Here is a 16,118-nt window from a genome sequence, read left to right as displayed (position 1 = left end):
TTCTCAACTTATTTCATTGGGAATTTTTTTTTGTCATCAAACTAGACAACTAAGATGATCAAAAAAGAATTTGGAGTGGTAGTTTATGGTGGATATAGAATCATCTTATGAAGATCTAGGAACGAGAACCAAAGTTCAAGCCAGAAAATCAAAAGTTTTCCACTACTTCTGTACGGGTTCATTTTCAAGGTTTATTTATTGAATATGGAAGGAGTAAATTATTTTATACATTGATAAAACAATTGGCAGACCAATTCAAGTTGATGAGACAACTCAAAAGCGTGAAATGGGTTATTGTGCAAGTGTGATGGTAGAAGTTAATTTAGCTAAAGAAATCGTTGATAGAATTTGGATTGGCACAAAGTATTGGGGATTTCATGAAGGAATTAAAATCTCTAAGGTTCCAAAATTCTGTGGGTATTGTAAGATTGTGGGGCACATCGTATCTGAATGCAGGGTTAATAGGAAAGATATGAATAAGCCAAAGGAATAGGAAATTGTAGATGAAGATATTAAATATATAAAGAAAGGAAAAAATAAATATAAGGAGGAGAAATCTTTTGGTATTTCCGGTACCAAAGATGATGTTACCATTGAGATCATTCCTTTGGTGGATGCTAGCCTTCCTATTACCACCGTGAAAGTTGGAATCAAGTTATTTGAAGCTTTCCATGCTCTTAAAGACATGGAGGATGATAGTTCGATAACTGAAATTCCTATGGATGTAGTAAGGCTCTTGAAATTGTCTCAAGCACTTCTTTTAACAATGTTGCTAAAAGGGTTATTTGTACTCATCATAAGGATACTGATTTTGTAAAAGAGATTACTAAGAAAAATACAAAGAGGTCTATGAAAAACAAAGAGTCTTTCTCGCCTTAAGAGGCTCAAGAAAGTAGTATGATCGGTTGTGAAACAAAGGTTCAATTGTCGCTTGAAGTGGCAAATAGCACGTCTACTGACCCGTCCATTTCCTATGGCTTTGAGGTTCAATTGTCGCTTGAAGTGGCAAATAGCACGTCTACTGACCCGTCCATTTCCTATGGCTTTGAGACGTATATCAGATTCCATGAAATTAAATACGAGAATGAGGTTGTTTCAGTTCCCTTGGTGAAGGAAGATACAAATATCAGCATCTCAAAACCTACTTCGTCTGCAATAATCTTAGGATGCAATACAAACTCGAGTCAAAAGTCGAAAGCAACGGGCCTCTTCCGAAATGGTATATTAAGTTCCAAAAAGAAAGATATGTCTAAGGGCATGTTTGGTACCATTTTTAAAAAAAGTTTTAAAAAAATCATTTTTTATCATTTTTAAAACATGCCTTTTTTCTTTGTTTTCATTTTCTATTAAACTTTAAAATGTATTTGGTAGGAAATTTAGAAAACTGTTTTTAAAAACATAATTTCAAAAATTGGTTATAAGCAGTAACAACAACCAACAGTTCATACTATTTATTTTGGACATTGAAGTTAATGGGAGATTAAATGTTTGAGTAGAGACCATGGAAGAAAATTTTGAAGAGATCATACCAAATTTGTTTTACCATAGCCCGGAGATGTTTTTCATTCGAAGAGAAGAAGAAAAATAAAACAATGAAAACAACAATTTGTCATTTTCATTTTTTTTGTTTTCAAAACCAGAAAACAGTGGAAAAATGTTTTAGAGAAAATGTCTACCAAACATTTTCTTTTAGTGTGAAACACAGCCTAAATCTCTCGGTGATCTTCATAAATTTTAGGTGTTAAACTCACATATGCAGGTTGTATGGGGTTTAAGTTTCCCCACTTCAAAAAAGAGGTCGAAAAGAAATATTTGACGACCTTAGGAAAAAGTCATAAGGAATACATCACATAGGGGTTGATGAGAGTACTACTTGATTTTAACCTTCCTGATTTGCAAGTTTCAGTTATTGATTCTTGATAATTTATAGTTTGAACTTTTTTTAAATTGTATTCGCCCACGCACAGTTCGGGCATCTCAATCTATATCCTATTGATTGATCAAAAAGAAAAAAAAATTATGGTTACACGGATGCTCTAGACCCATAGTAGCTGGGGCAGATCTATGTAGTGACTTGGGATGGCTTAAGTCAGCCCAAAGTCCAAAAAAAAATTACATTTTGTAGTGCGATTGTGTTTGGTTACAAAAAATCAAGCCTAAACAATAGGCTTAAGCCATCCCAAGTCAAGCCAATTTGTTTTCAAGCCACCCACATTCATTTTCTGGTTCCACCACTGCATAGTAGCACCAAATTTCGTTTCTCTTGACAATTTAAGTCGCTTTGAAGTGGAACACCATCCATTATCTACATGGTAATATCAAGTACATTAAGAGCATCTCCAATAGTAGGTCAAAAAAATCCTATGTGGATGTCATTATTAGATCTCCATTTGTTTAGATTTTATCCCTAGATCTTAATAAGATCCTTTATACGAAAATTTATCTCCAGTAGTTAAAGTCATACCCTGTATTTTAGATTAAGATAAACAAAAGTAATATTTAGACGAATTTCATATTAAAAATCATTTTTTTTTTAAAATAAAATTGATGGCATGTAATTAGTTAGGGGTCATTCTGAAAGTGTAGTTAAGACTTTTTTTAAATCTTTATATTCAATATTTGATCTCTTAATTTGTTGGATCTAACTATTGGATATGCATTTATATTAAACTAAACGGTGGCACCAAATCATGTGTCATTCAAAAAAAAAGAATGTTTTCTCCCTCTGTTGGAGATGCTCTAAGGCTAAAGCTAATTCACACCGAGTAAATAGGTAGTTTGTCTTATAAAAATTAAGGATAATTTTTAAGAAGCAGTGCAAGTTGTCTTGGTGTATAAACATAAGGAGATTTTTGATTGAATTGCTATTTCTTTCAAATTCTGAATACAATAGCTCGTTAGAAATCAGTTTAAATGTAAGAGAGTAATTATGAAAAGAATTTATGCAAAAACTTGAAATTCACATGTAACAAGCGAATATGTTGAACCAGCTAGTACTTTTGGTCTTAACTTGAGAGTCATCAAACCATTTTACTTCATCCCGAACTGTCGGCGACATCCCCGGTGAGTGCTCTAACCTAACTGAAACCTTCAATTTGTATTCATCTGCTACTTTTTGAATCAAATTACAAAGTTTCTCCTCTTCAGACATAAAAACCGGCCTGTTTTCGGTAATCGACGAGTACTTAAACTTCGACACTACCTCAGCACTGAAATATCGCTTCTCAATTTCATCCACTGTAGTCGCTAACTTCTTGGAATTTCCGGGTGCTAAAGAAGAATCGATAGCTTCAACAATAGTCGGAATGAAGCTAAACACCGCGCTTTGTTCCGGTTCTTTGTCGAAGTAATCGACCATTGAATCAATACGACGAGATATTTGATGATCATTTGCCACTTCTTGTCTCATGCGAACCATATTCCTTGCATGAATTCGCATCTCTTTCCCATTTTGCTTTTCGATTGCATCCTTAATCCTAAGCTTTTCCGGTGCTACTTCTTTCTCACGTTCTTTAGCTACTGTCTTCAGATTTTCCGACAAAGACTTCAACTCTTCACTTTTGTTTTTTGATTTCTCCAAACCTTGTGCCATTCGGATCGAATTGGTTATTGATCTTAAGAAAATGCTTTCTCAGGTGGTTTTCTTTCTGTGAGTGTTTTGAGTGATGAAATCGTTCGAGGCAGTGAACGGTTTTATAAGATGCTTAGGATTTCCAAGAAAGCGGGAAGAAATAGATGGACTTAGTAGGGTTATGGGTCCAAATTTTGGACACTGACTACACGTCTTATTGACTTCGGTGGTGGCCGTTTATGTCTGCACTTTCAAAGAAAGAATCCAATCAACATGTAATGAAAACGTGGTAATAATAATACGTGGTTATAGACTGGTAGCAGACTAGCAGTGGAAGCTAAATTAACATTCTCTTATACTTGCGATTGCTACTTTCAATGACTTTTCGGTTAGTAGACTCTGTTGTAAAGCTACGGTACAAATAAAAAGTAGAAAATCTTCATTATTTTCTTTCGGAAAAAATGCTTTCAGAAGATTATCTTTCGGCGATTTTTTTTTATTATTATTATTGGACTCTATTCTAAGAAACCATTTTAGCCGAAAGGTACTAATAAGTGCCCACTCTAAACATCAGCAAAACCGACGGCGACAAAATAAGCCAGTGGATCTCGCACCCCTGAAAATTAGCAGGTGCCGAGTTATTTAGTGCGTCCGTTTTTGCCATGTTCACATTTAGTATTTTGCTCTTCTAAATCGCAGCAACATGGATTTAGTTTATTTTCTCTTTTTAATGATGTGGGAACGAACAAAAATACTCCTTCCACCAGTCAATTGTAATGTCAGCTGGCCTGTCATTAAGTCGTTACCAATCAAAATTTTAATCCGGACACCCAAGATGCCAAAACTAATATTAATGAAATTCAAATCATATACGATAGAAATTCTATAAATTAATGCTGTCGGGACCATCAAAATTTATTAATTAAACGATACATTATTTTATTAATTTATAGATAAAAATTTCATATCACAAGTTAGACAAAATTAATGCTTTCGTCATTGTAAACTTCGATCAACAGATAACACAAGCTTAGACAATTTGGATGAACATAAAGACAGTAAAATCACTCAATACTTTCAAAATTTGATCGAGAAATTGGGTTATCGCAATTCAATGAATGTCAAAGATGTCCAAAATTATCCAAAAGAAAATGAAGTTACACAGTTGTTGACCGATGAAGAAATAATCGGGAGCGTTATGGAGTTGATAAAGATGTGGAAGAAGATGATGAAAGTTCTAAAATAGAGCCCCCTTCACGAAGCGAGGCTATTAAAGCGGCAATCACGTTGAATAATTTCTTGCTGAGCTATGGGAAAACAACACCAAAACAATGATAAGAAAAATTAGAGATGAAATTCAATGCGATATTGATTTTAGTAAAAAAACAGAAGACAATTAAATCATTTTTCAAAAAGTCTGCGTAAATCACTAATGTATAATATAGATATGCATTATTAATTTGTATTTCATATGAGGTCTACATAGGTCATCAAAAATGTATTATCTTATAATTTTAGTGAATTAATAATTTGGCATGTTGTCCCCGACTCGGGACCGGCCAAAAATATTATTTAAAAGAATTTATTGAATAATCGAGTATTAATTAAAAGAGTTTCTACTGTATAGGGCCGATGGACTCCACATGCACCCTCTCCCTTCGCCCCTGTTGTTATCCACTATTCAGATGTTAATCACTTAGTCAATTAGCATATTCGAAAGACTAATGACCTAAAAAATCTCTCTTTGTAACTAAAAAAGACTAGTACATTGTGCATTTGCGCTGAATCTTTAAGCTATAAATGATGATTTATCTAACTGATATGCCTTTTTTGCTTGTAAAAACTACACAATTTTCCATGCTTGGTTTATATTGATTCTCATCTTTTACTTACACAATCAAGTATGTATTTATACTTATGACTGCATAGTACAAATAACATCAACAAAACAAGAATGTAAGTTAATTTAGAGACATCAATATGCAAGTGTCAACGATTTTATGTTTGCTTATCTATAAAGAATAAGCTCGTAAAAAGTTTTTTTTTTCCTTTGCTAAATATTGTATTAAATTTTTGAAGAACAAATTTACTCTCGATGAAAAGTTATCATCCAAGTTATAATCAATGTAATGTTCATGACTAAATTTTAGTCTCACTATACGTGGTTTTTCTATGTTCATTCTTAGTGCATTACTTGCCACCTTCATTTTTCTAGTTCCTCTAATTTAAATCAAATTTGATAAAACATATGATATGGAACCCCCACTATTCTTTAACTCAATCAAGAATTTCAAAATAATATCCAAAGATCCAATTTTATTTTTAATTTGAAAAACTTAATGAACCAATGATCTAAATCTAAAACGATTTACACAATATAGATGATGAAAATCAAACAATTTTTGTGAAGACAACATCACTAAAGTCACTACTTAAACAATCAAATTTATTCACCAAGATAAAATACGTGAAGCATCAAAAGTATCTCATAAAATTCTTAAAAATTTGTTTCATCTAGTATAATTGCAAACTAGCAAGATTTGATAGTGTACATGCTTTTATGAGTTGGGTAAGATTACATGCATGTTGCTTAAAAAAAATCACCAAGTTTAGAGAAAAACATAACATGATCATGCTCATCACTAACTCATTGACCTCATAAAATCATGATAAAATCTCATACTTCAAACATTCAAGATTCAATTAAAGTTATGATAAGATTTCAATGTTATGTTCAAACATTTCATCCATAACATATCATTTGTATTAGTGCAGTGATCAAGTTCAACAAATTTCTAATCTCAATCTTGTTAATAGCAAGATAGGCAGAAACTAGATTCTTTTTCATTTCAGAAGTATGAACATCTTTTACAAGACTTTTCTACCCGAAGACCATACCAATACTAAAAATCCGAATGATGTGAGTATATCTCAACACCACTTTTTTTGAAAACAATTTGGTTCAACTTTGAACCATAACCTAAAACACCAATATATGGTCATTTTTCATAGCCATATATTGCTTCTACTAAGGTTAGAGTAGTATCAGTTTGTGGCTATGATGTTATTCCAAAGTAATGTAGAACGATAGTGAGAAGAACACAATACGAAGATTGCTAGGGATGCGAAGGAAGAAAGAGATACAAAATAGACGAAATTGATAAAGAGATTAAGAAAAGATAAAAGAGAATCCGTGTTGAAAGAATAATAAGATTGATAACAATATGATTGAAAAAAGATTGTTAACCCTAAGACAAACGTATGCCTGTTTATATAGACTAGTAGATATACTTAAAATAACTAGAGTTCTAAATAAAGAGAAATATTAAAAAGGAAATAAGATAACTTGTAGACTAAGGCAGATGTCCTACATCAGAAAGAGAACTTGACGATATAAAATGATCCGTGCTTTGATTTAGCGTTTGTAAATCTTTATACGAATAATCCCTTAAAGATAAGAAAATTCTTTTATGGAAATTTTCTACGGGTGTAGAAATATCTAGACTTACACTTGACCAAGTGAGTAAATACAAGGAGAGACAGATATGGTAACAAAAATTTTGAATTTTGAAATTCGAAAATCCAAGAGTTACGGGTATTCTTATCACAAAATTGGTTAAAAGGACCAAAATCAACAATTCCTGGGTGAAATGGACAGTTAGATTTTGATGTTGTTTAAATGGACAAAAATGTAAAAATAGGCAGGATGTAACCAGTTTCATCGTGCCCATTTTCAAATATTTTTTCTTATTTTTCATTTACACAAGATGTATCCAGTTTCATCCTTGGTATTTTTTAAATTTAAGATAGGATGAATCCAGTTTCATCCTTACTATTTTTTTTTGGTCATTTCACCCAATCTATTTTTTACTCGTCCATTTGAACCGTGATTTGAAAATATTTGGACAAGTGACCCATTTTCCGTATTCTTATTCCTCAATTGAGTTGTATCGTTTGTGAAAGAAAACCATGAAAAACTTCATAGCTGCAATGATAAGTACTTTGAACACTATTACTTCTACGAGTATTTAAGCAACCTCTGCATACGCCTTTACCACTTCAAATATTACGACAAATGCCATTAAGAAATAAAAAATCTGTAAACACATGGGAATGAAAGGGACATTGGTTGGACATACTTGAAAGAAGAGAAAAGAATGGTTTTCTAAATACGTGTTCGATTCGGGACCAGTAAGAAACTTAAAAAGAAAACAACAATCGATCATGAAAACATTATAGAGGATAATGTAGGATTGCAAAACTTACATGAAAGATCAAGATTTGAAAAGGAAAATTAGTGAGTCATGAAAAATTAAAAACCGATTCAGAAAGTCTCTTTCCCTGCACCTAAATATTTTGTCGTTTCATTTGACTAACTTACTTTGAAGTAGAACACTACTTGTTATCCACATACATGGCCATAGCAAGCACTAAGGCTAAAAGCTAGTAATTGTTATGTTACCAACGGATGATTAGCACCAAATACCAATCAACATTACATGTAGTACTGCAAGTTGGTCTTTGTGTACAAACATGAGGAAATTTGTGATATTTCTTTCAAATTCTGAATACAATAGCTCGTTAGAAATCAGTTTAAATGTAAGCAAGTAATAATGAATGAAAAAATTTATGCAAAAACTAAAAATTCGTTTGAGAAACAAGCGAATATGTTGAAGCCGCTAGTAGTTTTGGTCTTGACTTTAGAGTCGTCTAAACCATTTTACTTTAGAGTTGTCTTGACTTCAACTCTTCGGTTTTATTTTTTTGATTTCTCCAAACGTTGTGCCATTTTGATGGAATTTGATTGATCTTAGCGATGGTGTGTGAATAACACTTTGAGCCTTCTGGTAAGAACTCAAACCTGGGTGCGATAAGACTCTTAGCGATGGTGTCGACAACTTGTTGATTTTTTGAAGAAATAAAAAATGACAACCAAGTATACAATCTAAAGAGGATGAATATATGATTTACCTTAAAATAACAAGAGACATGAAGATAAGATCATAAGCGAACATTTTCAAACACATAAATAAAACTTTTATACCCGTACGTGGCGCGTAAATAGTTAGGACCAGTTTGTTTAATAAAGTCAATAGCACCACATTTGAAGAACAGCAGCTTGATGTATATTACGTAAACTGAAAATGTCGGACCACCAACTCTGAGTTTTGGTCTCATCTTCGGACATGAATGTAGCTGCCGAATACTTGAACTTGGCCACAACTTCTTCATCAAAGTATCGTTTCTCTATTTTATTCATGGCTTTCAACAATTTCTTCGGATTTTTAGCTGCTAACGAAGAACTCATAGATTGAACAATCTCCGGAATCATCCTACTTTGTTCCGGTTCATTGTCGAAGTAATCCACCATTGAATCTATTCGCATAGATATACGACGATAATTTAGAACCTCATGTCTTATGCCGTTCATATTGTTTCTGTGTTTCTTAACTTGCTTGGTGTTTCCCTCTTTCATTGCACCCGTTATCTTACGGATTTCAGGTCCTATTTCTTTCTCACATTCATCAGCTAGCTTTCTCATATTTTCCGACAAAGATCTGAGTGCTTCCGTTTTGCTTTCCATTTTCTCAACACTGCTCGCCATTTCAAACAAATTGTTTTAGTAAATGCTTCTAAATTTCTTCCACTGACTTTGAAATCTGATGATCTTTCACTTTTTTTTTTTGATATTTTATGTTTTGGATAATGAAATTGTTTTCAGAAGTGAGATGGTTAAATAGTGTTTTAGGACGCGTTTTGATAGAGTCGTTATAAATATAAAATATGAGCAAGTGCGAATCGGCAACTAGCCAACTAGTATAAAAAGACATTACACACGTCAAATAATCATGTGGTCTTCGAGTTTCCTTAACACGTTTAGTTGAGTTGGAGCTATATAGTATAAAAAGACATTAGACATGTCAAATAATGCGTCTCTCGGAGATATTTTCTCTACCCGGGAAGTTAAATAGTGTTTTAGGATAGAGTCGTTATAAATATGAGCAAGTGCGGATCGGCAACTACCCAACTAGTCAATCAATATGTACAGTATATGTGGTCTTCGAGTTTCCTTAACACGTTTTGTTTAGTTGGAGCTATTTGAATATAGCATAAAAAGACATGTCAAATAATGCCTCTTTCGGAGATATTTTCTCAAACCGGGAAGATGTAGCGGGTGTAAAGCTAGTGGCGTCTGTTTTGTTTTGTTTTATAAGGACCTGTTAGCATTTTGTTTCGGGTGTATCTTTTTTCTGTTTTTAATAATATCCACCCTTTTATAGTGGAAGCTAAATTAGCATTTCAACTGTGCGTAATCATGCAGGAAATGCATAGGAGTTGAAGGATTTCAACTGGAGGAAGAAGTGGATGCAGACGTGGGAGCCGAACATTTTGAATGCAAAGCTTTAGTCATGGTTGTAGATTGGATTGAGGAGTGTGGTTATAACAAAGTTATCTTTGAGATGGATTGTGTAAATGTGGTGAACGCTGTTAACAGTAGAGAATCCAAAATGCACTGGTTTAATCAACATTTTATTTCAGAAATCAAGAACAAGTTTCCAGTAATAATTTTTGGTTTTGCAAGTTAGTTAATAAACTAGGTAATCGTATGGCTCATGCACTGGCAAGAAAAGCTAGACTTGAAGCTCTAAGTTTCTCTTATGATTTCAATTTTCCTCCTGATATCTCCAAATGTATTGAGGAAGACCATGTTTTTTACAACAGTTAATCAATAAATCCACATTTTAATATTAAATAAATAAATAAATTAGCATTTCAATTAGTTCAGTCGTTAAGTAGGATTCAACGATTCTAAAATGGTTTTGAGCACTTTCTATGTGCAAGGCCAAAGATAGTTGCCGTAATTTACATGGAGGGAAAAAGTAATTTGTAGTTTGTTACTTCCGGTTTATTAATTAGCACCCATTAAAATTTATAATCTTGGTTTATGTATATGTGTATATATGTTTGTCCGATAATAAGAAATTTTGTTTAAGCCAAAAGAGAACTAAAAAAGGCAAAAATACCCATGTTTAGAGGATATTTACAAAAGAAAAACAAAAAGAATAACCAAAGAGAAACCTAAGAAAATCTGTAGTATGTTGTTGCAGGCATTTCCATTCTAGTCATAAATGTAGGCCTGACTGATAGACAGCCCTTTCTCCTTTTAATAACCCAGCTCCTTTTTTGGCTAATACATCTGAGGAAAAATTGATTTCCTTATAGCCATGTACAAAGTACCAATGTTGCGGGAGTGTAGTTATTTTATTCCATCTAGAAGTAGCAAACCAAGGTAGTTTACCTGACTGAAAACCTGAAATTGTAGCTTTTGAATTTGTACAAAAGCAGATCTTGAAACAATTTATGTTAATTGCACATTCACCAGCACATAGTTCTGCAATTATTTCAGCCAAATAATTTGTAGCTACTCCAAATCCACCTGAAACTGCGATTTCAAATACGTCATCCTAACTTCCATCAACGAATCCATATCCTTCCTCTCCAGGATTTCCTTTAAATGCCCCATCACAACACATTGGGAGATAATTAGATTTTAATAAACTGAAATAACATTTTATAATGTTTGTAGATTGTACCTTTCTGCATTTTAGTTCAAAATTCTTCAGGATTTGTAAGTCACAACTCATAAGACGAGTTCCACATGTGCCCTTTCATTCTTACTTCACTTTTTGATGTAAATTTGATGATTTTTTTATTCAGGGAAGCAAGATTAAAAGTTTCATTTTCATACACCATTTTATATCTTAGGAACCATATTTCTTTCATGGTGATAAATGCAGAACATCTCCAAATCTCCTTCACGGCAGGACTCTTTTGTTTTGCAAACCCTAAAATGTCTTCTAAGGACTTTGGACTGGTGAAACTGAATATTCCCCCCAGACAGTTCCAAATAATTTCATTGTAATCACATAACAACATAATGAGTTCCATATTCTCCTTTGAGTTTCTTGCAAAAAGGACATCTAGAGGCTAGCTGAAATTTTCTTTTATTTGTTTCGTCATCTGAAGGTACAACTCCTCTTGCCAATTTCCATACATTGCTAGCAATGCTAGGATGTATACTGTTGTGGCCATACATATTTTGTCCAATGCAATGTTGGAAATTTCTTTCTGATATATTCACCAGCAGAAGCTACTGTAAAATTACCTGAAATACTGCAAGTGCAGATTCTTCTATCTCCTTTGTGATCAACTATTGGTAATTCAGTGATATAAAAAAAGTTAAACATTTCGGCTGGTATCCGCCATTCACCTTCAGTGAGTAGATCTAACACCTTCAAGTCTGGATTTTGACTCATGTATTAATTTTTTGGAAATAGAGAGCTTAGAGGTTTCTCTTTTATATATTTTTCATTCCACACTGATATCTTGCTCCCATCTCCCACTAGCCACCTTGAATGATCATGTACTTCTGCTCTAACCCATTTGACTACTTTCCAAATAAATGATTTATAGTATTCAATCTATGTTCCATTTCTTGTTTGATATTTTGCTTGAAAAAATATGTACCACTCATCATTTCCATTTTGCATTTTCCAACACAGTTTCATAAGTAAAGATTTGTTAATAACTTCCAACTATTTAGCTCTAATCCATATTCAATCAAAGGTGCACAAACCTTTTCTCATTTCAATGTTATTAGTTTTCTCAAGAATGGATCTCCAGACCACAAGAAGTTTCTGATGATTTTCTCACACTCCTTGAGCACCTTCTTTGGCCATCTATATACTGACATGTTGAAGAAAAAATTTAACGATAATTAAACTTTATTGGAAGGATAATAGTTTTTCTTTCCACTCATCTAACCTATCTTGCAGCATTTACAAACATCCCAAGACATGAATTGATCTAATATAACATGGAGCTATAATAACACCCAAGTATTTGACAGAAAAGTTTGACAAATTCATATGACATATCTCTGCAATCTGATATTTTGTTGATGTATTAGTACCTATAAAACATTTGCTTTTCTCTAAGATAATTATATGTCCAGAAGTTTTTTGGCATTCCTGTATAGTATTCATTAAGTTTCTAACATTCTTTTTGTCCCCATTGCAAAAGAGGAATATATCATCAACAAAGAATATGTGAGTGGGATGTACTCTATTCCTGTTTACCATTGAGATAAGCTTGTTTCTCCCAACCATGTCACTTAACTTCCTGCTGAGTACATCTTCTGCTATAACAAAAAGAATATGAGATAATGGGTCTTCCTTCCTAAGACCCATACTCACATCAAAATATCACAGTGGACCACCATTCACTAATACTGATATTTTTGTTGATTTCAGAAGAATATGAATCCAAGAAGTAAATTTTTCTAAAAAATAAAATCTTCTTAATACTTGAAACAAGAACTCCCCGCTTAATTAATAAGTCATATGATTGAGTTCTGTCTATTTTGAGACCCACATTACCTCCTATTCTTTTAACATCCAGTTCACTAATAAGTTCAGATGGCAATGTTATCTACTCTCGGATATTACTTCCTTTAATGAATGCTCCTTGCTGAGGTGACACAATCTTGTCAATTAGACGACTTAATATGGAAGTTATAATCTTTGTAATGACCTTGAAGAGAAATTAAACCAATTGGTCTAAATTGTTTTGCTTTTTTAGGATTTTTCACTTTAGGTAATAGCATAAGAAAGTTTGCATTGGTACCTTTAGGAATGAAAGATTTATCCCAACAATATTGGATTGCTTTAATGAAGTCCTCTCCAATGATATCCAAATCCATTTTATAAAACCAACCAGCGAAACCATTTGGTCGTGGTGAGTTGTCTGGATCTAATTCAAGCACTGATGTTTATATTTCCTTTGCTTTTGGTACTGCTTCAAACATTTCATTATCTTTTGTATTAACCACTTGAGGAATTGGTTCAAAAATCCCATCAGCCATTTGAACCTCTTGAAATTTGAACTTTCTTTCAGAATGATCCATTAAAATCTCAGAAATACCCACTTGACTTGTTCTCGGTTCACCTTCTCCATCTTCTAATTCAACTATTGCATTTTGGGCTTGCCTAATTTTGATATTTACATGGAAGAACTTTGAATTGGCAGCACCATCTCTTAACCATTGAACTCTGGATTTTTGTTGTTTTATCTCTTTATTTTGTTGAATGAGAATTTCTTGATTTCATCTGGCTTGAAAAAGCTTATCCATAATAATAATATTACTAGGTTGTGCATAGAAATCAAAGCTGCGTTCAAAACATCTTTCTCAGCTTTTTAAAGTTTCTTCTTAACATCTCCAAAGACATTCCAGTTCCAGTCTTTAAGAATAACTTTTAAGTATTTCAATTTTTTAAGAAAAATAAATCTAGGATTACCTCTAACCTCCAAATTTCATGTTTCTTTGATTACTTGTTGAAATTCTTCATCATTCATCCATACCTCCAAAGCTTTACAAGGAATGTTGGATGGTTTAGGTAAATATGCACTTGCTCCAAAAGGAGTACCATGATCTGGCATTCCCCTTGCTCCTACTTTGTAACCTCAATTTGGGTAGATTTACATCCATTTAACATTATATAATGATTTGTCAAGATTGTATACAATCTTTTTTGTTCCTACTCTATTGTTACACCAAGAAAATTCTAGACCAGTCTTTGGAGCTTGATTCTCTGAATACAATTGTTAAAATATAATATTGCATTTGTTAAAGGATTCTTTCCTCCTTTTTTCTCATCCATTCTTAAAATTGCATTGAAATCATCAATTACCATCCAGGGTTTATTCAAAGAAGAAATGCTTGGTAAGTCTTCCTATTAAAAAAATTATTTAAAGTGAGAGAATCTGCAGGAACACCTGTGATCAGCGTCCTTCCATCCTCTAATGTTATAGACTGTTTTGTATTTAGTATCACTACTAGGTATTTTATTGAAGCACTCCACATGAGCCAAATATTACTCTTATTCATATCATTTGAACTGTGAATCACCATATTGTTCATTCCAAGAAGCCTAAGTTTTTTACACGAGTCCTTTATTTTTGGCTCTGCAATCCATACTAAAGTAGGAGAAAAGTTACTCACCAAACACCTTAACTTTTGTTTGGCTTGTTGTCTTCTTAAGCCTCTGACATTCCAAAATATGATCCTAAACTAGAATGAGGAGGTTGAGAAGGTTTAGGACTTATCTTCACTTGATTTTCAGAATTGCCATTTCCATTATATGTACTAATACTTTTAATACCATTACCTCCTAAATTTGCAGCTTGCTTTCTTGTAGTTATGATACTGGTGACCTTTCCACCCTTTGCTTTATTTTTTGATACCTCTTTCTCAATATCACCAGAATCAGAAGAATAATTTGTTGAAATAGGAACTGCGGAAGTATTTGATAACTCACTTATTTCTTGAACTACCTCAAGGGAATGCACTTTTATAACATTATTTATAGAAGGAGCATTAGCACTTACATTGAGTAGTTTATCCACTGGCAAACTTGGAAAGTCCTTATAAGAATCTAAAGCACCTGAAAACTCCTCTGGATGATTTTGTAATAACCGAAATCTCCAAGATGAAGATTCCCCTTGAATAAAAACTAGAGGAACTACAGCATTAATTGTCTCTTCTGCACTACCATTCAAAAATATGATCCTCATTTAGAATGAGGAGGTTGAGAAGGTTTAGGACTTCTCTTCACTTGATTTTCATAACTATCATTTCCATTAGATGTACCAATACTTTTAATACCATTACCTCCTAAATTTGCAGCTTGGTTTCTTGTAGTTATGATACTGATGACCTTTCCAGCCTTTGCTTTATTTTTTGATACCTCTTTCTCAATATCACCAGAATCAGAAGAATAATTTGTTGAAATAGAAACAGTGGAAGTATTTGATAACTCACTTATTTCTTGAACTACCTCAGGGGAATGCATTTTTATAACATTATTTACAAAAGGAGCATTAGCACTTACATTGAGTAGTTTATCCACTGAGAAACTTGGAAAATCCTTATAAGAATCTAAAGCACCTGAAAAATCCTTTGAATGATTTTGTAATACCCGAAATCTCCCAGATGAAGATTCCCCTTGAATAAAAACTAGAGGAACTACAACATTAATTGTTTCTTCCGCACTGTTATTTGATTTTTCAGAGAATCAAATATCAAAACACTCTGAAATTGGAGTCTGAACCTCCTTTACCTTATACCTTCTCCTATACTTACTCTTTCCATTCTGAATCACCTGCTCTCCTTCCTATTGAGGCTCGACTCTCTTAATTTTACATTAAGCAACTATATGACCAACTACTTTGCAGTGATTGCATAATTTCAGCAATTTTGGGACCTGAAATGATTGAAAGAATCCCGCCATATTTTGACTCCACCCAAACTTTGTCAGGATAAATCTACTTCAACTAACATACTAGCATAATAACCCACCTCTCTGTTCAAATTTGTTTCATCAACATAAAATGGTCTTCATATCGTGTTCTCAATTGACATAATGATTCTTTCTTTCCAATACTCAATACTCAAACCAGAAAAGTTTACCCATACAAAAATCAGTGA

General features: G+C 33.0%; 2 protein-coding genes across 2 annotated transcripts; both read right to left on the bottom strand.

Moving 5' to 3' along the window:
• Positions 1 to 2,959: 2,959 nt before the first annotated feature.
• LOC113352250 (charged multivesicular body protein 1b-like) lies at positions 2,960 to 3,592 on the bottom strand. Its single transcript, XM_026596094.1, has one exon. It carries the CDS (start codon positions 3,590 to 3,592, stop codon positions 2,960 to 2,962), a length of 633 nt encoding a protein of 210 aa, XP_026451879.1.
• A 5,068-nt stretch (positions 3,593 to 8,660) lies between these two features.
• LOC113352249 (charged multivesicular body protein 1-like) lies at positions 8,661 to 9,176 on the bottom strand. Its single transcript, XM_026596093.1, has one exon. The coding sequence runs from the start codon at positions 9,174 to 9,176 to the stop codon at positions 8,661 to 8,663; it is 516 nt and encodes a 171-aa protein (XP_026451878.1).
• Between the last annotated feature and the right edge of the window lie 6,942 nt (positions 9,177 to 16,118).

The sequence above is a fragment of the Papaver somniferum genome, chromosome 2, assembly GCF_003573695.1.
Source record: "Papaver somniferum cultivar HN1 chromosome 2, ASM357369v1, whole genome shotgun sequence".
NCBI classification, from domain to species: Eukaryota; Viridiplantae; Streptophyta; class Magnoliopsida; order Ranunculales; family Papaveraceae; genus Papaver; species Papaver somniferum.
Note: the sequence above shows the minus strand (reverse complement) of the source record. Positions and strands in the feature narration are given on the sequence as shown.